Consider the following 26,288-nt stretch of genomic DNA (forward strand, 5'->3'; position numbering starts at 1 on the left):
ATTAAAATTAAATCCACTACATATATTTTGTTATATAAATAATTTAACTATTTTAATATCCAAATTTGTAGTGTTTTACCTCAATTATATTAATATTATAATTACCTCGACATGTACAGTAGATGGAAGCTAAAAGTATAATTTTCCCTAAGTTAAAATTATTGCTTAACCATTGGGTTTATTAAAATAATAAATTCATTTAATTGATTTATTTTAAACCAACTTTATTGTTTTATATATGTACATATCTATATAGAGTACATAATTTATATACATATCCAACTTATTGTTTTCGGCTTCGAAATGATAATCAAAATCCGTTTGAACACAATCACAAGTACTCACTGTACAATTTGTATCTGTTGGTTTCAGTAAATTCCAGAAATGAAGTGACTTTGAAAATAATAAATATATATATATATTGTATAAGCAATTTATAATCCGCAGACACACTTGTGTAAGACAGGGATGGCAACGTTGTTGAGTGGTCGGACAATGTAACGAGTGCTCGTGTTGGGGTTACAGTAAGAGTAATTCTTAGTGTTGGTGAATGTGAGTAGTTAGTATTAGTGATGTTTCTGTTGCTTATACACAGCTGCTGATTGTGAATGTCAGAAGAATGTGATATATGAATTTAGTTATTTTCAGCTTTTTGTTAAAGTAACGACGATTTTTAAAGCGGAACGTATATTTTAGTACATTCCAGGATATTTTCATTAACCTTCTCTGTTGTATATTTCGTGTATTTCCCTCCAACAATCAAATATTAAATTCAATGTATTTTACTGAAAGCCAAGTACAAGTGCATAGGTATCTGAATTTGTTCACAACATATTTGCCTACATTCATACATACATATGTATGCGCTCATGCATACATTAAGCATGCGATACAAACATTCATATAAATAAAAACGTATTCCATAAAAACCTGCTTTGTGTCTGTGGTCCCAAGAAAAAATAAAAAATAAATATATGCACTTTGAAGAGATTTCGCTGAAAGGATTAAATTCGTTAAAACATCTAATATCTGTATAAAAATTTAATGGGGTATGTGTTTATTTAACACCTATATTTATGTATGTGTATAAATACACGTATGCATGTCCATACTTAGATACTTGTGATTCTTCGGTTTTATTTTGTTGTTGCGGTTCGCAGCCACTGGATCGAACAAAAGCCCAACATTCGAACAATCGTCAAATTGTTTCTTTGTGTTTTGACGCATGTGTTTGTAGAAATTAAACAACTTACGATAATACAAAGTGCAAGTTTCCACGTAAAGCGCAACAATTTAGTTTCAAGACGTTTAAATATCACTCCACACCTTAGCTAAATCGCTCCCAATCACAGTTGGTTCCGATTTTCGCGTGTTATGGTGCTGACGCAAGTAATAAGCAAACGGGGTGTGGTGCAACAGTAAAAACAACAATCTATATAGAAAAATAAAACAGAGTAGCAAATAAACGCTACAACAAATGGAATTTTGCAAGTTTTTTAATTGATATTTCGAACAATGTACCTCGACAGAATCAAAAAAGAGAATACCCAATTTTTCCACATTTAACATATTTATTTTCCCAGTAAAAAATAGGAAACATAAAAATATAAGGAAACCTGTGCTCATATACAAACGGATGAAGACATGAATGTACGTTGTACAATATTAAACAAAATTATCAGTGTACGCGTAGTTATCGATATTTTCACGCGAATTCGTTAACAACCGAGATTTCACAGTGGCGACAGTTGAACATGTGACAATTATCCACTGTCAGAAAATGTTATAAAACGAAATACAGACTTTCTTGTGCTCAAATAAATGATATCTATTTAGGATCCACTCGCCATAAAACGAAACAGTTTCAATAAATAACCATGAAGGTTAAAATTGATACTGCAAAAGCGAAAATTCCCACCATTCGTACCTCGTCAAATGCCAAAGAAGAAGTCAGTTTAGATCCCCAAGCAAATACTTTAGTTTTAAAATTGGAACGAAAGCGTAACAAAAAACCAACTCGAACTCGTCACTTCCATGTAGTGGGAGACGATGATGAAGACGATGAGCTTAAGGAAGGAGAAGCCGAAATCGAAGACGTTCGGGAAGTGGATTTTGATGAAAACACGTCGGGTCAAAATTCGTTTGATATTTTGCCAGCTTTATCAGCGCTGACATCAACGACACCAACAACAACAACGGCCACCCGAAATAATCTTATCGTAAGTCTACAACAGCAATAATCCAAACCAATATCTACAGTAACAAATAATTACTACAAATATTAAATTCAACCTCATACAATTTTACTTTATGAATAACTATATACTTATGTTTTTAAATATATTTCTTAACTACGTATTTACATTACATATTTATTTACTCTTAACAGATCTTCGGAACAGGATTTTTTCATATACTTGTATACATATTAGACATTTCATAAAGAAATTTTCTCTTTATATGATTATTCATGTAATTAAATACGTCTTTGCTTGAACACTAACTAAACTTCGCACTGAATCTGCCTATGCATGCATAAATATATATATAATATTGAAGTATCTGCATATATAGTTACTAAAGAGCTAAGAGACCATGGTGGTCCAGTATACATACTTGTGTATTCCCGAAGAGCTTTCAGCTCTATTAACTACTTAATTTTAAATGACTATATAAGTATGTGTTAATATTAATCCAATTTATTAATATATACATACATACATATGCATGTACTTATGTACGTACAAACCTATATGGCGAAGCCGATCGTTAGATATGCACGTATAATACTTAATTAATTATTGTGTTCCTTTGTTTACTACGCTCTTTCTCACAGGTTCATATGTGGAGGGTGTAGGAATAGATATGTGAGAAACATTAAAAATAAATTTAAAAATACAATATGTTTAGAAATAAAATTGTATATTATTTTTAAAAGCAAAAACAACCTTATTTCGAGTCTTGCATAAAAACTTTAAATTTTTTACGAACCCTGGTTTGTACCAGATATAATAATAAAATTAATAGTGCACATTTCTTTAGTTTACTCATAATTCTTCCATTGCATTTTATACAAATGTATTGAAGTTAAACGTCAAATGCGATTAACATTGGATCATATGTATAACAAATTCATAATAGTAGAAATTCTTCGATACGCTTGCAGGTTCAGGCAGTTGGAATATTAAATTTTGATAAATATAGTATAAAAACCTAAAATAAATTCCCACATATGATCTGTCAATTGGATTTCAATATTATAATATTACACATGTTATGAATTCTCCTACTGCCAATTAATAATCGTTGTGTACTACTTGTAGGTATGGGAACACATACACATACATGCGTTCTTTAGCAATTGTTAAGCCGTCATTAGTCGTTCGAAGAGTCGAAAGAGGGAGAATGAATTAAACGAACAACGCAAAAGTATCTGTACCTTTAACTGTTTTGACTTGTATTTTGATTGCTACATTCTTTAACTATTACTTTATTCTTTCATTTCGGTTTTTCTCTAGTTCTCTTGCTGAGACTTTTTTGTTTTGCGTATTTGGTAAATATAAATTAATTTTATAAGCTTTAACACATTTATACACACATCTAAGAAAACTTTAAAAAGGTGTATAGTTGTCTCTATCTTTCATTCTGATTTTCAGCAATGAAAGTAAGGCATTTAACCAATTTCAAAATATAGCTTGCTACAACATCACAAGAAATGATGATTATAATGAATTTACCTGTTTTTGTAAAAGAATGTTAATATAATTATTATATGCTCACATTTTTTGAAATTGCTTATCGATTTTCATATTAACTGGTCAGAATTTTAACAACAGCGAGTTCAATGTCAATTTATTACATTAGCTAACACATGAGAATATCGGTCGTTCCGGTTACTTATTACCATATAAGTATAATGCTCAATCTCATATATTATGTAGGTCCCTATTTTTGAGTAATGGGATGAGTTTAATTATATTGTATATATCGGGTAGTAAGACAAATATCTCAATACAATGGAACATTTCGCCTAGTGGTGTTTTCATGGTCGAAATCAATGGAATTCAGGAAATTAAATAATGAGAACTTGGTTTCTGTAATACATGTTATATAATGTTTTTTATTCTTTTTTTTTACTAGACAGCTTCAGAATTATTTAAGTTAAAACTTTGCAAATCATTTATATACATAAGTAGCACTCACACTATGCAAATCTATTTTCGGCAATTAATTACTTGAACGAGAAAAGGACTTTTAAGAACACCTTTCGGGTGAAAAGAGAAAAAGAGTTTTCAACAGCTGAATGTTTTCTGCCAACAACTAGTGGATTATTTTTGAAACATTTGTTGATTGCGTTGTACTACATAAGATGATACATTTTCTTAAATATATTATATCTAATTAGTTTTTTTATGTGGATATTTGTGCACATTAAGCGTTGGAGAGAAATGTTAATACGTCAAGCAGGTTTTAACCGGCTCTGCTTTCTCGCTTTTGGCAGTTCTCGACTGGTAACAAACCATTATTAAATTGGTAATACAAGTGGAGGCACGTCAAGTTCAGACTCGCATGTACATATGTATGTACTGTGTATGCATATTTTAAGCGCTATTAGACGCAATATCAACCGTGCCGCGCGATGAGCCGCAAAACAACAGTACAATGTGTTGTTGGTATTTGTTTTACTTTGCCGAGGGCACATGTTAAGTTGAAGCGAATTCTAGGTAATACATATGAGTCATCAAGTAAAAATCGCAGTGCATCGCACCACTTTTGTTCATTTGTTTAGTGCTGCATTTATTAATGAATATAGATAAGATTAAGAGAACTAAATTTGCACAAAACTTGAATATTTTAATATTTAATTTATCTAGCCAGTATCATTTATTTGTTTCATTAGTCCCTAATCGAGTTCTGGTGTATTGCTATAATATTGCTTAATTAATTAGAGAATTATTGGAATCATATTTACTCCGAATAGTAAAGTTTAGTTATTAACCTTATTAACAAGAAATCAATCCTGAATTGGAAAATAATTTAAACTTTTGCACCAAAAAGCCACAGAGGGACTGCTTTTTGGCACAAATTTATTGTACAACAAGTAAGGAAGGGCTGTAACCGAACATTTTATACCCTCGCAAAGTCAAATGGTATACTCGTTTGAGATTTCTTGGTGGATTGACTGATATTTTGGGTAGAAGGTCAACTTTAGGCACTGGGGTCCACATATTTAGCACATATTTAGTACTTAGGGGCTTGAACAGTTTTGGTTCGATTTACACAATCTTTGGTCACAAGGTGGCATACTTTAAACGTATTATTCACGCAAAGTTTTACCCCGATATAATCACTGTTGCTTGATATGCATAGTGGAAAGTAAAAGAATCAGATAGAATTGAAAATGGTGTTATATGGGAAATAGGCGTGGTTGTAGTCCGATTTCGCCCATTTTCGCACTATGAAATATAAATATGAAAAGAATAACGTTCTTCCCCGAATTTGGTTGAAATCGGTTAAGCAGATCCCAAGATATTGGTTTCCACCTAAAAGTGGGCGGAGCCACGCCCACAGTCTAATTTCGAACCCGGTTCCTATAAAGTCATCCCATACCATCCCAGAGATAAAATTTAATGTCTCTGGCGTGTTTAGTGCTTGATTTATCGCGCTTTTAGTAGTTTTTAACACTACCGTTATATGGGGAGTGGGCGGCCCTGTCACCCGATTTTACTCTTTTTCACACCGTCAATAGAGGTGCAAAAGATTTGCTCCCAGTGAATTTCGTTATTATAGCTTCAGAGGTATAGGAGATGTGCACATTAAACTTATTAAGGGCGGAACCACGCCAACTTTTTAAAAACAATTTTTAACTGCAAATGCCCCTCCCTAATGTGACCCTGTGTACCAAATAACAGTCTTGTATCTTATTGCGGAGCTTAGTTATGGCAATTTATTTGTTTTTGATTAATAGCGTTTTGTGGGCGTGACAGTGGTCCGATTACGCCCTTCTGCAATACCAACCGTCTCACGGTACCAAGAAACATGTCTACCAAGTTTCATAAAGATATCTCAATTTTTACTCAAGTTAGAGCTTGCACAGACGAACGGACGGACAGACAGTCAGATTTTAACTCGTCTCTTCATCCTGATCATTTATATATACATAACCCTATATCTAACTCGATTAGTTTTAGGTGATACAAACAACCGTTAGGTGAACAAAACTATTATACTCTGTAGCAACAGGTTGCGAGAGTATAAAAATACATCGAAAATCCACAGAATGAACTGATTAAAAATAATTGCAACCAAGTTTAAACACATAATTAAAATAAAGAAAATTTATTAAAAAATCGGTAAAATTAAGTTCAAGCAAGTTAATGTTGACTTATATTAAAGGCGACATTTTATAAGTGGAAAAACAAGTCTATAAAAGTTTTGATCCCGCACTTTAAATGAGCCTTATAAAAATAAAGAATTGGTCATAGTGGAAGAGTAACATAAAAAAGTACGAAGACGCTTCCAAATAAAACCTTAATTGGTCTTAAAATTACCCAAATTTAGGTGAAAATCCATATCTTAGGACATGCTCGACCAATTTTAACCTAATTTAGTTCATAACATTAAGCTAGCATTTCTAACTCACAGTGAGAAAATGGGGAACTCGAACTTCAACCACGCCTACGTTCCATATAAAACAATTTTAAATTCCATCTGATTTTTTCACTTTCCAGTATTCAAATCTATAACTATTCAGTCCCCTCAACTCCCCTAAACCTTATAGTAGCGATAAATTTTTGTAAATACATCCATATACGATTATAATTTCAAATACATATATATGTACGTACTCTTTCAGTAAATGTATCAGAGTAAAAATTTGCACAAAAAGTAAGTTCTGAATATCAGTGTGAGAGTTATTTTTTTATTTATGTTGATATGTTTTATTCGCAATCTTTTTTAGAAAATAATAACAATTGTTTGTCCAAGCGCATGCCAAGGTATTTAACGCTATCACTTTGAGGAACAGTATTGCCATTCAAAAGCAAAGCTTCGCCTTTCTGCTTCCATTTTCCGGCAATCTAGCCAAGTTTATTTCTTATTTAATTCAAAGATTTAAATTTTAAATTAGTTGCTACAATTGGAGTCTGGTCTGACGACAATAGAGCAGTGTCATTAGCAAAAGTAGCAATTAATACGCTTTCAATTTCAGGTATATCAGATGTAAAGCTGGTGTAAAGTACAGAACCAAGGACGTTTTCCAGATGTCAAATGTTTCTTGATTTATCTTTAAATAAAATTACCTATTTGGTAAAGAGGACTTAATAATTAAATATACTTGAAAGGAGAATATAGTTTTTTAAATTTTGTATATTAGATCATGGTTTCGAACTTTTTCGAATTGCTGTACTTTCTAAGGAATCAATAATGTAATTAACTGCGCGAAGTCATTGTTCGGGTGTACCGTGATATCGACGAAACACAAATTAATCATCAGGTGTCAACTTGCTCTCATGTAATATTGACAATATTCTACGCAAAAATATTTTTTCAAATAAAAATTGCCCTGTAAATATCACTAAGATATCTTAGAGATCAACCGATATTTTCGATATAAAATCATCCATAGACACCAAGGTCCTCATATTCGATACCCGTGGGCTTAAAAAGTTATTGTCACCATCCGACCATTTTTAGATGAGAGGTGCCACACCTTGAAGGCATTGTTCTGATACCCTAGCATGGGGTTGAGTATGGTTATTATCCAATGGCATCTATTATCACGCTATGTTTCCAGCGATTTGGTTGATATAGATTTAGTAGTTTGTGAATTATGTACATAAAACCTATTAGGTGAGCGGGCTATATAACTTTTCAACAAATTTTTAACTACACATACCCCTTTCCACTGCGATACTCTATACAAAATTGTAATTTTGTAGCACATTTTTTATTTCTTGTAGTTATAGCACTTCATAGTTTTTGTTTTTACCTAAGTGTACGAAGTTTCATCAATATATCTCAGTTTTTACTCAAGTTATCGCTTGCAATAATGGACGGACGGACATTCAACTCCTCTCGTCATTCTGATCAATTTGACACAGTCATAACATAGTACATATACAATAATTCTATATCTATATAAAAAAAAATCATTAGGTGAACAACACTGTTACACTATATACAACAAGAGCACATAAATTGAAAAGCGGGTTGGTTTGATTGCAACTATCTAGAAAAAATTAAGAGAAACATATGAAGGTATAAAACCTGAAATGTAAATTAAAATTGTACATTTGTTAACGTTTTAAGCCAGCAAATATCTTGCGATTCATGACATTCCTATAGCAACAAAAGCAAATATGACGTAGAACTCATATAAAATATGTATATGTAAATATGCATGTTGTTTTGACAAAATTTCATTAATCTAATACGTTTTCACTCGAAACACACTACGTATTTGGATTGTAAACTCTAGAGCAACATTAAACATTCAGTATCACTCATACGCCATGTTGGGTTTTTCGCTTGCTCATTTGAGTTGAAGTGACTTGACCACACAGGAAACTGAAAAGTGTGTTTTTTTAAATTAGCTGAAATGAGAGAAGCAGAAATGGCAAGGGGACAATTGCCAGAGCAAACGATTGCACTCAAATATACGACTTGATTGCTAAATTGTCGATATTGCCAATGCACGACCGCTCTTTTCCACTCAACTCTTATCGCCTTCGTATACTTGCGTAAGCTGTTGGTACTGTCGTGTGTCTTTTAGTTAGCTCGTATCAACATTTCACATAAAAACGAAACTTTATAACGATGACGCATTCAGTCAATTCCAATACGTTGAAAGTATCAGTAGTAATTTATTAAATATGAGGTCGAGGTTGCCGCTATACTAACAGAAACTACGCAAATACGACTTTTTACAAATTACCTAAAAGAAAAATAGTTGAACTATGGACAAAAATTATTTTTTTCTTTAATAAACTCTTAGTGCAATAATTTTACAAGTGAAAACCAATAGCATGTGTTGCGAATGCTTTCAATACAGTAGAAAAATTAAATATATATATATGTATATACTTATGTATATTAAGGATTTTTATTTAAGACTGCACAACCCAAACGACGACCGACAACTGGTTCACTGAATTTGTTTCTGCGCAGCCAAAAGATAGCTCAACAATACGAATAGGCGAAAATAACAATCACAAAAACGGCGGCAACAATAAGATCACCTATAAAATTAACGTGTTAATATTTATTTATAAAACGTTTTCGCCAGAAATCGTATTTGAGTCATCTGTTTATTTAGCAGAGTGCGCCAGCACAGTATCACTACTTATACCATATACGCGGACCTCAATAATTCTCTTAGTGCGATACTTACATACAAGTATACTTACTTATATATATTATATAGTACTTGTATATACTTATGCATGTATGTATTGACTTGTCGAAAACCGTATAACAAACATATGTATTTGCATCAGTTTTGTGTATGTTTCCGGAGACGTTTCATCAAACTGTTAATTTAATGGATTGAAATAGGAAAGTGGAGAATTTGAAAGAAGTGAACAGAAGTGAATGGAAGACTTACGCTTCGAAAATTTTTTATTGATAGCACTTTGAAAAATCTTAACTACCTTACTACACGGTGTTTGGAAAAGTAAAATCGTATTTAAAGAATTCTAATTGTTAATAGCGAAAATGACGCTGGACAACTACAATATTTTCAGTGAAGACTATATGAGTCTGCCATTTAGCACGGCGCTGTCACCATTGCCAAAAGTACGTATTCAACCGCTTTAACAACAACCAATTAACATAAATTTATATTTTCATTATATTGTCACTTAAAAAAAAAATTAAAAATCATGCACATAACTAAAAGAATAACATATATTATATATTATCGCTTGATCTGCTTGTGCTACATACATATATATGTATGTATATAGAAACATAAAAAACAAAATTAAATTTCCAAGGAAAAAAGATTAGATTATGAAAAGTTTACTTGATATATAAACTTTGAAGATTTCAATGCATAATACAAAGTTTCACAGAGAACTTAACGAATTTGTTGGTTTTAGTTCCTAACCAATAAGCTGTGTTTAAGTGCTATGTGCAGCTAGGTATGTACATAAAATTATCTATTTTAATCCATTAAGTGTGTCGTTATAGTATAAGCGAGATATACCAGATGTTCAAACTATCGGGCTGCACTTTGGGTGCACCCCTGCGCTAACATATCTTCTGACACATAAGTATGTATACAATTGCGTTGCGCTTCTTTCTTTGATGGAGAAATTCTTCCTTCCGAAAAAAAACGGTTTAGTAACCCTTTAGTTTTGTTTTCTATGAACAATTATAATTGATTTTAAATTTTCAGTTTTTAAAATCAAGAAAAAATCTTTGTGTTTTCATTTTGAGCACTAATTTGTCAATTAAGTCATTCACAATAGTAAAATTAGTTTAAAATATACCAAACAAAACTTAGTAGCATTGAAGATAGCGATTATATTACTTAATGAGGGATCCACATATTCTTTTGTGCGAAATCAATTCTATAACATATTTCCTGCTTTTACTTGTAAATTTTTGGACAATAGAACAGTGCGCTAAGATAGCGAACAGAGAAATGCAAATCGAAAACAGCTTTTGTCAAATTTTATCTGGTCTTGTGTTGCCTTCACTAAGGAAACTGATGTCATCATGGTACGCCAAATGTGAAAATAACTGGATATTCTTCAATAGCAATACATTTTTCTTAATATCGAAAAGAATATAAGAAATTCGATTATACTTATTATATTTTTTACATAATCAATTTACCATAATTTTTGTATATTACTACTATGCGGATACGTTTACCAACATAACTACTTTAAATGTAGGCAAATCATTTCCACGAAAAACATTCACCAGTTTTAGTTTCTGAAAACATACCACAAACATTAATATTTGCGCAACCACTACATAACTGTATATTACTTATCGCATTCGCTTATCAATGTATGCCCGTTGCCACAGCCCATGTCACTGCACATATTCGTTTCAACACTTCGAGGGAGTATATGGTATAATAATGTAAAATAAACGAAGAAAAAAATTGCCGAGTTCTATTTTAGGCGCAAAAAATTAAACAAAATTGCGGAGTTTCGGTCAGTAAGGGTAGCAAAGAAACTAACTTTACATACATACATATGTAGATACATACGAGAAAGTCATTGAAGTTGCGTGTGCGGATCATGAAACTGAGTATTTGGTTTTTAAGTTTCGAAGTGGAAAAATATGGTTTCATTTATACTAACTATACTGTATACTATACTGTATAAATTCGCACTGATAATTTGGAATCACCATTAATATAGATAGAATACACGTAGTCATATCTAATATTTAGTAATTGTACAGAGATTTTTCAGACTTTTCTGCTCGACATTAATGTGTCAATATAACAAAGTGGCAAATGCAGGTGGAAAGCTTATATACAAATATGTATACGTTTGTATGTAGATAGCACGCTAATAGTTGATATCTTTCTTTTTGGTACGTACATACTTAGATACATACGTGTCCATTTATCGACCGGCGCTTGATAAGTTAAATGTCATTCAAAACCACACTAAACCAACTGTCACGAGTCAAAGTCCAGCTGGAGTTCATATATACATATATACAAACATATTTGTATGTGTATTATATTTTATATTATTTTATGGGCTTAAACTAAAATTAGTATTCATAATGTTAAGGGCAACATTATCACTTAATTCTGTTGAAATAATTTGAGCTAAGGTATTTCGAGACTTCTTTGTTGATACTATCTATTTTTAAGTCGAATAAACTAATGTTATTCAAAATTGAATTTTATTGGAAATCGGTGGAATTGTCGTGCAATTCTATGCGTCTTAAATTCGTATTGATAGCTGTACCACGCCTTTAATCCAATTTTTAAATTGTATGTTAGATATGTATATGAGTTCCTCGATACAGTTTTTATTCACTCTTTAAATATTTTGAGCAATAAAGCTCTACAGAAGAAAGAAACAAATGATGTAGGGACAATTGCATGTTTGTTGCAGATTCATAAGTTATTTTCGTCCATATGAGGAATCATTTTCTTTTTACTAAATGAGATCTCCAATATTGAAATTATGCGCAACTCTCCATTTCCTTGCTGACGATAATTATCAACAATGCAGTGGAAATGAGTTTCACGTTTTTTTTTATTTTAGCAACCTACGATATCTACAGTTGTTAACTATTATAGAACACCGTATTTGTACGCAGTGGATTAAAACCATTTTTTTTATTTTAGCAACTTACGATATCTACAGTTGTTAACTATTATGGAACACCGTATTTGTACGCAGTGGATTAAAACCAAAATAACTACAAAGTTATTGTAAATAAGTTTTAGTTCGATAATACTTCAAATGAATTTTGTTTAACGCATTGAGCTGTTATCAATAATACCGAATTTCTGAACTGCAACTGAAATGCAGTTTATTTGTAAACCGTAATAGGGGATTTAGTATGGTTATTAGGGTACTAAAATAAGCGCTCAATACTCATTTCCACAATAACCATTTAGTTCGTCGTTTGGGTAAGCTTTGCAGTTCTATTTGAAACGAAGTTTTCACTAAAAATGGGTTAGTTCTAACCAGCTCTTATTTGTGCTTATTTGTCATTGTATATATAAGTACATATGTATATATTTTATGCGCTTATTTTTCTAAACGAATATTAGACAAAGTTGAGAGTCGATTATTTGTTTTACGTGGTCCTATTAACATAGCGCTGTCCCACGAAACGGAAAGTACCGTATAATAACTTAGTTTAATTTCGCACTTTGATTTTGACTTGTCAACGATGCGAGAAGGGGTCGGCTTTAGAATACCGTCCCAGGATTTCGGGGATAAAATGAGTATAAGCGGATAGAAGAGTTTTCGAGATATTTGTATTTAAAGTCGAAAATTTCAACTATAAAAAGTACGTATTTTTCGATTTAAAACGAATTTTACACTTATAATTTTCACCTTTATATCCACTAACACTTTACTAATTAGCATTTACACTTGATCTGGAGAGGAGATCCTCTATCCCATACCCATTTTATTCTCGATATCCTGGGACGGTATTCTACAGTTTTCCCGCGAGAAGAAATAATTATCACAAACAAGTAATAAAAAGAGCAAAATTCGAAAATTCCTTGAAAAGGACATCACCTTGAATAGAAAGTAGCACACTCACTCCTCGATTTATCGCATCGATTTACTAATGCAAGTATGTAAATAGCCACTATATTCAGTTTGGAAAATTTGAGTATGAGCGACGACGCCTCTTTCTGCGCAGAGGGTTTCTATAAAGTTGTAGGAAAAGTGAAAACCACTTTTACTGTCGATTCAGGCGATTTTTACTGCTTTCGAGGTCGTTGGCGTACTGCTTAATAAAAACAAGTACAAATTTAATAGTCGACGCTGATGCTAGGGATTCCTTCAATGGAATGGTGCCTTGTTAAGATTCCAAGTGCAGATGTACATATGCTCATACATACATAATATTATATATAGCATCATTTTAATGTATGTTTGTTTATACATTTATCCAACGTTGTGTGGGAGAGCCGGCTTGTTGGTGTATGTAGGGTGTGGCTTTGCTTGGTTTCCAATTCTCCTGTTGCCCATACATGCTTCGCCTCCTATACCAGGCAATCTACATATTAAAAATATGTATGCAGATATTTGTGTGCTTGCGCTTTTATGCTGGCCGTTGCAGGTATTCGTAGTTTTAGGGTTTTTATTGTTGTATATATTGCATCGGTGCGCCGCGACGAAGAGCGTATGAATAATTTAATTCATTGTGTTTTCGCGAGTCGCGACAATGGCGTCCTTGTCTGGGGTTCGTCGTATTTCGGCGTGCGCCAACGCCAAGCAGATGTGATTGTAGTTGAGGGGTTACTACTCGGAAATGAAGCCGATGATATCAGAAAATTCTAGTTAGATTATGGGACAAACTGTTGGTGACAGAAATAACACGTTTGAAAATCTTTGGTTATTGGTTTTTACTTGTATTAGCAAATAATTTATTGGTCGTAGCAAACATAGACATACCCTATGAAGGTTTTGCTTTCCTTGCTTATATCTGATATTTCGTTTGTTTTATTACTTTAATCTTAACAGATTCAGAAAACTTAACATATATATACATATATGTACATACATATATACATAATTCAAAAATATATATATTTCGATCCAATTGAAAATTTAAGGGAATAAATTCAAAAAAACAAGTAAGGAAGGCCTAAGTTCGGATGTAACCGAACATTTTTACTCTCCCAATTCGCAAGAATCAAAGGCCAGGAAATTCCTTCAGGTGTGTCAAAACCTGATATTAAAAAAATTTTGAGAAAGAATTAAATATCCATTATTAAATGAAATCGTGATTAAATTACAATCAAATTTGGTATCTTCTTGATCTTGATAGTAGAAATTCTAAAAACATTTGCTTGCAGTGCATTTTGTTATTATAGCTTCAGTGGTATAGGAGATATGCACATTAACCTTATTAGAAGGCGGGATCTCGCCCACTGTTATTTGGTGCACAGGATCACATTAGGGAGGGGCAGGGGTCCCGCCTCTAATAGGTTTAATGTGCATGTCTCCTAAACCGCTAATGCTATAATAAAAAAATCCACTAAAAGCAAATGTTTTTAGCACTTCTATTGACGGTGTGAAAATAGTTGAAATCGGGTGGCAACTCCGCCCACTCCCCATATAACGGTACTGTTAAAAACTACTAAAAGCGCGATAAATCAAGCACTAAACACGCCAGAGACATTAAATTTTATCTCTGAGATGGTATAAATTGGCTTTATAGGAACCGCGTTCAAAATTAGTCAGTGGGCGTGGCACAGCCCACTCTTAGGTGAAAACCCATATCTTGAGATCTGCTCAACCGATTTCAACCAAATTCGGTGCATAACGTTCTTTTCATGTTTCTATGTCATAGTGCGAAAATGGGCGAAATCGGACTACAACCACGCTTACTTCCCATGTAACACCATTTTCAATTCCATCTGATTCTTTCACTTTCCACTATGCAAATCAGGTAACAATGATTATATCGGGGTAAAACTTTGCGTGAATAATGCAATTAAAGTATGCCACCTTGCGGCCAAAAATTGTCTAAATCGAACCAAAACTGTTCAAACCCCTAAGTACTAAATATGTGGACCCCAGTGCCTATAGTTGACCTTCTACCGAAAATATCAGTCAATCCACAAAGAAATCTCAAACGAGTATACCATTTGACTTTGCGAGAGTATAAAATGTTCGGTTACATCCGAACTTAGCCCTTCCTTACTTGTTCAAAGTATTTTTATGTAGAAAAGCATTTTTATAGTTGGTACTCTGTAAGGAGTTAGGTGGGTTTCAGAGTATATACAATCACATATTTTATTTAAACAATTCAGCATAATCAAAGATAAATATATAAACAGTATTTTGTAAAATTTTTATTTAAAAATTCCGAAAACTCAGCTGTTGCTACCTCATCTCCCTTGACGTCTCAAAAAATGCTCTAGGCGTGGACAGCATAATTGGGTTTTGGGGAAATTGAAAATCCAAAAATATTTGGTTACAACATGGATAAATGTCGTTATTGGACGATGAAAAAAAAAATATAAATTTGAGTTTTTGACAGACTTTGAACATAAAACACATTTTTTTTTGCAAATTTTCGCCATGTATTGTCTCGAAAAAATTAGTTGTAATAAAAAAATATTGCGTTCAGTGACTAGATAATGTTATTTCAAAGATGCGTGCAAAATTTTAACAAAATCGTTCGCAAATTCGTGTCCACCGCCTTAAAAACTGAGTTTTGAGATAAACGCGTTTAAGTGTGGAGCGCTGCACTCACGTGGCCTGATGAGCGGAACTTCTAAAGGATCTATCTCTTTAAATTTTACTCGAATCGATTTAAAATTTTGAGAGATCTTAAACATGTTGTACTATTTAATAAGACAAAAAAAATCTATTTTTTTTTTAATTTTCAAACTCACCCACAAGTTTTAAATGTATATATATGTATATAGGTCTATGAGTGCTAGATACATGTAAATAATAGAAATCTATCACTTTTGACATATTTACATATATGTATATGTAATTATACAGACGCATGTAATTTAGTACGTATGGGGGTACCAATACAATTCAATACCTTCGTGTTTTGTGTAGGTGCTAGAGTTGCTGAAGTTGCTCAGACAGTCATTTCTTTGCGCTACACTCAAAACACTTCAAGCCGTACTTCAAGCATAGAAATGGGGAACATCTTAGCATTTCACCATAAATGGTAAGAACAGAGGATGTTAATGAATATTTACTAATATTCTCTGATAATAGGTTGTTTATAACACCTAAAAGGAATGGAGATAGTTATATAAATATATGTATGTATTGGGTTGGGTTGGCAACTAAGTAATTACGGATTTTTTTTAAACAATCAAAGACAATTTTTTCATGGAACTAAATAACTGTATTCTGTAATGTATTGCCCATTTTGATCAATGATCTTTTGTCATCTTGCGGGCAGCTTCATAATCCCACGTTCATAAAACTTCTGGTTTTTATTAGCAAAAAACTGAATCAGGTACGATTTGACATCATCATCATTATTGAAATTTTTACCACTCAAGGAGTTTTGTAAAAATCGAAACAAAAAGTAATCTGCTGGTGCAAGGTCAGGACTATATGGTCGATGTGGCAAAACATCCCAACCAATCTCCAATAATTTTTGCCGAGTGACTAAAGATGTGTGTGGCCTTGCATTGTCATGATGGAATACAACACCTTTTCGATTTATCAATTAGGGCCGCTTTTCTTCAACTGTATTGTTTAATTTCGTTAGTTGTTCAATGTAGACAACAGAATTGATCGTTCGGTTGGGTGGTAAGAGTTCAAAGTAGACAATTCCTTTATAATCCCACCAAACTGATAACAAAACCTTCTTTTGATGAATACCAGCTTTTGATGTTGTTTGAGCTGGTTCACCTGGCCTGCTCCACGATTTTTTCCGCTCGATATTGTTGTAAACAACCCATTTTTCATCTCCAGTTATCATTTGTTTTAAAAATGGATAATTTTCATTACGTTTCCTTAGCAAATCGCAGCTGCTAATGCGTTGCGTTAAATGCGTTTCTTTCAGTTTGTGAGGAACCCATGTATCGAGTTTTTGAACACAGCCAAGTTGTTTTAAGTGATTTTCAATGCATGTATGAGATACCTGAAGCTTCTCTGCAATCTCACGTGTTGTACTGTGACGATCCGAATCGATTATTGCTTTGATTAGGTCGTCATCAACTTCAACTGGAGGATCTTTGAGTGAAAAATCATCAGAACGATATGGTTTCGTCGCCATAAACAGCACATAACTTTTTGTGAGCTTGCGATGCGTTTTTCCCTTTGCGAAAATAAAAAAGCAAAATATGACGAAAATGTTCCTTTTGATCTTCGATTTTTCAACGAATGCCAAACGAAAACTACGCAATCGATCAAAAAACTTTTTTTTACTGATTGACAGCTGAATTGCCAACTATCAAATAACAAAATGTGTTTTACATTTGGACTACGCCAGCAATCACTTAGTTGCCAACCTAAAACATAAATGATCAGAATTACGAATGCATCCGTCGTCTGTTTATACAAGCTGTACCTTGAGTAAAATTAATTGAAATATCGTCATGAAACTTTGTACACGTATTCCTTGATCAAATCGGGAGGATGGTATAGTAGATGGGCGTAATCGTACCACTGACACACCCACAAAACCCTATCAACCGAAAACCTGCCATAACTAAACCGCACATTAAGATACAAAACTATAATACGATTTAGGAAGGGCACTTGCACAATCTTTTAAAAGTGGTCGTAGCCATGATAGGTTTAATGTACAATACATATATACATATCTCCCAAATCATTCAAACTATATCACTCAAATTTGCACAGAACAAATGCAATATGTGAGTGTCTTGAACGTATAATATTAGATATGCTATAAGTAGTTTAATGCCAACACCCATATACTACATATTCCGAATATGCCGGTCAGTGTGTGATTTATTTATTTATAAATTGATTGAAAATATGTGTTTGTGTCTACCTGAGCAAAGGTTAATGCAACAAGCCCAGGCTTTTCTCTGCCCCCAATATACTTTTTATAGTGATTTCAGACTTTCCAGCTGTCTTTAAACTAATTCTTAACAAATTGCGTGATATTTTAATGAAATTAAGTGGACAAGTTTTCCTAAAAAATAGATGTGGTCTAAACCTTATACGCGTAGTAAAATATAGCAATAAAATTAAGTGAGTCTAGGACCTGTGAGATAACTGAATAAAATACGAATTTGATTGCAATCCATTCACGATTCCGTCGAATAATCAGAGGTGATGTGGATAGATTTGCTTAGTTCAGAGAATGTAAAAAAATTCAAGCTTAACAATCGGAATAAAGTGCTTGTATGGAAATCTCTTTTATTTGACGAGGTATCTGCACGAAAATATAACTTCAGACAATAATGCAATATCCGAAGAAATTGTATAGATCGGATGACAATAGCATATAGCTGCCATGTTAACTGAACGATCGGAATAAAGAGATTCTATGGAAAACTTTTTTATTTGGTGAGGTATCTTCACGAAATACCCAGAATTCGTACGAAGAGCGCACTTCGTAAGGCGTGTAAACTTAGCGCCCATGAATGGATTGACCCATCTAGCTTACATACTTCGGCCGTAATAAGACAATATACTAAGTGATGAATAATATTTACAAAATATTTTAAATCACCCTCAGAAAATACTTATTAAAAAACCCTATCAAAGGAATAGTGGTGGAGAAAAACTTAAAAAAAAAACAAAATAAAACGTAATAATTAGCGTAGAAACCCAATCGCAAAAGTTCTCATTTAAAAATCATAAATCCAGGTAACTATGGAAATGAGGTCTTCGGCAAATAAACATATTTACAATTATAAAAGAATTCAGACTGACAGACATGTAAGTATATAAATTCCGACACATATAGGCAGACAAACGTACGTGATTACTATTTATATGTAACACACAAGAACTTAACGTTTTTAAGATTACTTTGTTTCACTTTTTCACAACAATATTATATGGATCAAAATGTTGTGTATAAATATCTTCGATTTTTGACAGAAAATCTATAAATTCAGGGGGTGGTTTTACTAACTGGCAATTATCATTTTGATTTTCTGAAGTGAAGAAAAATCTTCTTCAGTAATACCTCTATCAAATATTGACAAAGACACCTATTTATAAACGTACGATAATATTTTTATATATTTTATATTTTTATACATAAAACTCACCTGGATATTTCCCCTTCATACAGCGATACAGCGGCACCCCAAATCTGCAGCCAGCGACACACTTTCTGTAGGGCACCCTATATAATTATATAAACAAATTTAATTAATTAATGTTATTTTACTTACTCACTCTGAATGTCTCCTTGAATAATAATAAGCAGTAATAATACACAGCTTTATATTATTTTAGTGTTTTTATGAGTAAAGTTGAAGCTTCTAAAGCTTAAAAAAATGTCCGTTGAAATGACTTTAGACACACGGTTGCACAAAAACATAGATTCACAAACCGTTACGCAATTATTTTAAAAATATTTCTGATAAAATTTAAAACATTTTATAATATTATATTTTGAGACAATAAATAATATTTTGGACAAAGCAAACTTAGGATTGGTTACTTGTAGATTTATACAATGGTTAGAAAGAGTACCGCTATTTCAGCTTTTATTTTATTGGAAGAAAAAAGCAATAAAAAAAATAAAAGGATGATATTAAGAGATCACAGAAATTCACTTAATGTACCAGGGGAATCGTAATGAAATTTGGCTTGCATTTACTTGTACGTCGGAACGACAGAAATAGGTATACATCGCAAATGGTTTTGAGCACCCATAAGAATTATATACCCTTCTAATGTATCTACATATTTGAAAAAATATACCAAGCTTCATCGAGAAAGCTCAATCTTTAAGTATTCATCGTTATATAAATTTCAATATATTCATATTGGTACATATATATATGCATATGTATGTATGTATATCTATATGTATTTGCATGCATTTATTTATTTCAACTCGTACAAATGCATGAACATACTACATACATACGTAAACTAATGGAATCGGTAGAAAAACTAGTTATCAAAAATCTTTCGTATTTCTTTCTTCTACATTTTCTACTTGACATTCGAAGTATACAATTGAATTGAAGGTGACTAATAATTGACCCACGCCCCATATTTCAACTATTGTAATTCGCTTTGATTGCTATTACCTAAATACCCAGGAGTCTCATATTCATACTTATAATGTATTTGTAAAGTAAAAAATATATGCTTACGTATCAATACAAACATATGCTGTTTGCGCTGAAACATTACTGAAAATGTGCGTTAACCTTCCAAAGCCCCTATATTTAATTATATTATGAATTTATAAAAATTTAAAATTACATAAATTCTGTAATGAATAATTCAATTTAAAAGCACTCATTGTGGAGTCAAAAAATTTAATTGTACACAAATACTTATTTTTTACGTTCTCTCGTCCTCGAACTCGCCAGATCAGAGAAAAAGTTAAAATTCGACAACAAAAAGACATAAAGAGCGAAGCACCTGTTTGAGGCGATGAAAAATACTGACGTGACAATGTATGTTTATTTATACAAACATACATATGTACATACATCAGGGTGGGTCATAAAACCCCATTTTTTTAATTTTTCGCTTCGTACTCTGAAAACTTGGTTAATAGACACTTCTAAGAAAGGCTCTCCAAGTATGAACTCTTAATTGTAACGGAAAGATACTCCACCTAACGGTTGTCTAGTTTTTATTTATTATGAGTTGAAAGCGAGATATCAACTTTACTCATACTTGGAGGGCGTTTTTTAGAGGTGTCTATCAACCAATTTCTCAGAGTACGGAGCGAAAAAAAACAATCGAGTTTTTGACCCACCCTAGTATATACATGCATACATATATACATAATCATACAAAATTAAAGCTATTTTGTTTGATTTGTGGTACGAATATGTATTAGGGTAAAAGTAATCACTTGAATATACTTATATGCTCATTGAAAACATATAAAGAATATATGCCGCAAAATTTAACCAATTAGGTTTTATGAATAGCAACAATAAATAGCAAAGAATTCCACTAAAATGTCAATGCACAAATGTCCAAATCACGAACAAACCGATGTTGAATTTGTTATAATAGATAAAATTTAAAGGGTAAATACAGTACAAATGCAAAATAAAACACACACTCATGGTAGGTATAAAACTAAAAATAGAGTAGTAATATTTTTTCTGACTTTTGCTCTCGTCTATCTATGTTTTGAGATGTGTTATATACATATTTCCTTGGGGGATGCTGCGTTTCAAATATTGTGGACTCTTGCCGTTCGGTTTTTCGTTTTATAGTGGACTAAACGAGTCCATCAACAGATCGTCGTGCACAACATTTGCTTTCAACAAGCCGTCGCCCACCCGTTCCTTGATAATTCTGCGCACTACAACCAGAGAACGTAGAAGAAGAATGAAATTCTTCTCTGTTCTCAGCTACAACTAAGCATAACATATGCTGCTGCTCTATTGCTCTCTGTATCGCGTGATCAAGTAGCGAAAGGGCAATTGTGGCGATTGCCAATGCGGGATAACGTTGCCATCGTTCCTACTTTTTTTAAGCTTACACTCACTAAATGTCATACGTTTTAACAACGTACGGTGGACCACATTTGAATTTGCAAGTTAAGTCAATACTCACACTCATTGCTCTTTGATCCACATTCAGTTGCTACAATGTTCAAATGTGTGTGTTTAGGTGCATGTGTGCAAAAATTTATACATACACACACCAATGTATATAGTCAACTGCGCGCTATGGTGTTGGTGCATGTATTTTAGATTCTTTAAATTAAAAATTTCCTCTTCGCAAATAGTGAGAAGAAAATTAAAAATTAGTTTAATACGAATATCGATCCCCTGAAGTGACTGTCTGTTTGGCAGACTTGTACGTGTCCGTTGCGTGTTTTATTTCACAAATAAGTTCTAAATAATACCTACATAAAAAAAATTCATTAACAAAAATTGTTTGAAAAAACGAATGCATAGCAGACTTCAGTGGGTTTTGAATTGAAAAAGGAAAGGAGGAGGTCATATTGCGTCCCAATAATAGAATGAAATAAAATATATGGAAGCAGAGAAGAAAACAAGACATATACGCGCAAAATTGTCGAACGAACGTATATAGTATTTTCAAAATACACTTTACGAAAAACAAAAACGAGTAACGACAAAATAAAAATTTTCCATTTTCAAATAACGATTATACGATATTGTAAAAAAAGCACGAATTGAAAACGAACTTAGCACAAGAAAGTCAATAGTGAAACAACGTTACATAATTAAATAAAAAATGCAAATGCGTGTATGAATGTACATATTACGAGGAAAATATAAACAACGTTTACAAAGTACCTATGTACCACACTTAACATTGCTTCTAAAAAGTTAACATGACTATGATTTAGGCGTAGGGCAAGTTTAGATTTAAAGGAATTTTATTTTAGCATCTTTAGAGGCCTCATGGCTCAGCAGGGTTAAGTGCATAAAATAATATAAATACTTTCACCTCGATTCTGACTAGTTAATAAGTTATTATGTGTACGGCGATGATTTCGAGCAACGCAATCAAGCTTAACGTTGAAAAGTTAAAAATCAAACCCAAAATATCAACGACAAAATATCGACGACAAAAGAGGCAAAAGCAGTCCTCATCCACAGTGACGACCTTTCACGCCACTACGAGCAGAGTGTGCTTAATGCGCTCAAAAAACTTATTTTCAATCAAATTTAACCACCAGAGACATAAGCCAACGAAATTACAAAGAAAAGGAAATTTAAATTAATCATAAAAATTGATGAAATTTGTGATTTAAAAGTGCCGGTATAACATGCTACAAAAACATTTGAAGATGATAAAGTAGTATCGAAAAATATCGTTACACAAAACTCGACCAGTTTACGATCCTGTACGAAACTGTTTTAGAATACGTATAAATGTATTCATCGAACATACGAAACTCAAACCAAAAGTGGAAAAATTCGAACTCGAAGAATAAATAAATAAATATATAATTTAAGAAATTTATAAAAGTTTTAAAAGTAAAATAAATAAAATTGTTTGAAAAGAGAGATCATTAACCATATATATGCTGATTTTACAAGTGCATACTTCATAGTAGTAAAAAAAGACTTATAATTAGTCATTAGAAGCTATTATATTAAAATTATAAATTTAAGATATTTTACACCGCAAAGGTACAGTGTTATGGTTCATTATATTTAGGAGTATTACCACCCTTTATTTACGCTCAATCTAAAGTGGTGGAGGCAAAATATTTATATATATATTTATGCCATTCTTTATATAATATAATTTAAATAAAATAATAAAAGGCTATTTATAACTGTTAAGTAGTTTGATAAGTTTTAAATAAAAATTCTACACTTTTTCCCCATCGAACGGCGCAAGATAAAACTTATTTATGAGGCAATATAATTATCAAACGTACTCAGGGTACCAGCATACGAATGCGCAACGGCAATCCCATCAAAATGTACACAACAACTCGGTGCATCCATTACATCAGCAGCGTGCACATATTTTCCGCTTCGGGCAACATCAACCAGAACGCCAACAACACCAAACACAGCAAAAGCAACAGCGCCAGCAAAAATTAGACGATTTAACGACTACTCAGCCATTGCCAATGCCAACAATGTCACCACTGCAGCAATTTTCTTCATATCCTTGGTACCAGCAGTCAGCAACGCAACAACATAATCACTATACAGCTGACAAAGCAATAAATGTTGATACAAACAGCAATCCAACAATTTCAATACCTTCTTCACCACAATGCACGCATGATACAGATTACCTATCCCATATAGAAAATAACCTGAACAATAACCATGGTTCTTACTATAGAAATAATATGTTAAATAAAATAAGTAACAGCAATAAACTTCAGCAGCACCAGTTAGAGTCGCCACAAACATTAATTGCTAATAATCGGCATGCGCAGTTGCAACAACAACATAATCACCATAATATTCAACAACAGCAACGACACTTAACTCATCAACAATGCACGCAATGCTTGCAGCCCCAGCAACATTTTCAATTACAATATGAACCACAACAAAGAGCACGTCAAAGTGGTGGTAATTCTAGTAATGACAATAATAATCCAAATAATCAGCAACTGTTAGAGAGAACTTTGATTGAAAAACAGCAACCGCAACTACTTCAACTACCTGAGACAGTTACTAACAATTCTACCTCCTTTCCGGTCAATTTGCCCATAGCGCCCGGTAATAGTGACGAATGCAATACCAATGATGTGGAAGGAACTATCGACACCGTCAACACGGCTGCGGATTGTCGATTCTCGATGGATGCTTACGAAATCGCAAATTTTCTAGCTAATGAGCTTTTTATGCAGCAGGTAGATAGTTACATACTTACGTAGTATGTAATTATACGAGTATACCCACTCGTCGTCACTTGAATGTCACATTTTTCATACTATTTATAAAAAAACGTACCACACCTCCAAAGAATCAATTTATTGGAATGTAATAGAATTTTGAATAGATGTGCTATTCAAGGGGCTTAAAGTGAAAGTGTTTTATAATTTTCTCCAAACATGACCCAAGACTAAAATATATTAATATTGAATATGATCAGATTGCATACTGTAATTGTTATAAAAATACTTATTACTTTTAATTACTTGGGCAAACTTTTGAATTGCAACACACATATGTATGTGTGAAATGCCTTATTTATTAATTAAAGAAAATATACTTATACTGTCTTCACACATACATTCATACGTATGTACATATATACAATAGTATATTTACGTACTTGTACAAAAAATAATTTGTAAAATTATGGATTTCGGAGAAGTTCTCAATAAACATATGCGATAAACGGCTGCGTTTTAGCGTTGGACTGGCTAAAATTGTTAAGGAGGTTTTAACGATTATTGACATTTTACTGAAAATGTCGGCTAACATGTGTGATGAAATTCAAAAAGAATCTTTTCCCAAAAACAATCTGTGCTTATGTCAAAAATTAGTAAAATCGGGTTAATACTTCCCCTAATATATGGGGGATAAGAATATATAATATGTAATTAAGTGATCATATAATATTGATATACCAGAGTTTAATGCAGTCATTGCAGACCTTCACCTATCCCCAATATGCCTGATACTATGATTTCCTACTTTCCACCTGGCGTTGAACCATTTATGTTGGTCAAAATTTATCATATTTTTATGAAATTAAGTGAACAAGTTTCTTAAAAATAATGTGATTTAACACGACTGATTAACTCTGTGTGACTTCTTACTAAAATGGCGAATATATTATACTTAGCTTCTTTCGTTGAATTTATTTAATATTTACATATGTGTGTAATTTGAAAAGTTCGGTTACACCTCCACTTAGCCCTTCCTTACTTGTTTGCTATCGTAAACAACCGCACAGGCACAGTAAATGGTAATGTAAAATAATTGAAGTTCGGCAGTGCTTCAACTAAAATTTGTTTTGACGGATTCAGTTGTTATCGATAACACCGAATTTCAAAACCTCAACTGAAATGCATATGAGTTGTATAACGTATTAGGGGCATAAATTGCAAGCATTCTTTCGATATTATTAATTATACATCATCATTAATAGTAAACTAAATGGACAATAATTAATATGTATAGTATTTTTACAGCTCGTTTCAGTGGATGGCATTCAAAGTGGCGTACCTACGTTAACCACATCTACATTAACGCCGACGACGTTACGCAGCATCGAAGAAACGTTCATACAGTTGACAGCAGATCACTCAAATCCTCCCTGTCAGGCAGGTTTTATACCACCGCCTGTTACTTCCATTCAAAATTCCACTAGCCCTATATTCAGCGGTGCTATACCAAATTACAATGAGATTGATATGGATGATTCACAAGCGTCCTGGAATTCACAACTTCACGATGATAATTCACAGGCTACAACAGATAATTGTAAGTACATGCGTATGCCCATGGTACTTAGATGCATATTGTATTCGTT

The 26,288-nt window shown here is 32.7% G+C and overlaps 2 protein-coding genes across 5 annotated transcripts in view; one reads left to right on the forward strand and one right to left on the reverse strand.

The window, feature by feature from the left end:
• Positions 1-9,344, reverse strand: part of Wdr24 (WD repeat domain 24) — a 43,088-nt gene extending 33,744 nt beyond the window's left edge. Inside the window, exon 1 of the mRNA XM_070106152.1 lies at positions 9,085-9,344. The gene's annotated coding sequence lies outside the window, so the exon portion shown is untranslated. The remainder of the gene's footprint in view (positions 1-9,084) is intronic.
• Positions 1-26,288, forward strand: part of kay (transcription factor kayak) — a 40,431-nt gene that overhangs the window by 11,060 nt on the left and 3,083 nt on the right. The window contains exons 1-3 of one of the 4 annotated variants that reach the window (XM_036357607.2): positions 654-810; positions 1,584-2,219; positions 25,948-26,239. In XM_036357607.2, the coding sequence (XP_036213500.1) occupies positions 1,878-2,219; positions 25,948-26,239 (634 nt within the window). In that variant the 5' untranslated portion in view covers positions 654-810; positions 1,584-1,877. Of the gene's footprint in view, positions 1-652; positions 2,220-22,094; positions 24,658-25,947; positions 26,240-26,288 lie in introns of those variants that run through there. The other 3 variants (XM_070106150.1, XM_014232706.3, XM_036357606.2) reach the window with 3 other exon arrangements.

The sequence above is a fragment of the Bactrocera oleae genome, chromosome 2, assembly GCF_042242935.1.
Source record: "Bactrocera oleae isolate idBacOlea1 chromosome 2, idBacOlea1, whole genome shotgun sequence".
NCBI lineage: Eukaryota > Metazoa > Arthropoda > Insecta > Diptera > Tephritidae > Bactrocera > Bactrocera oleae.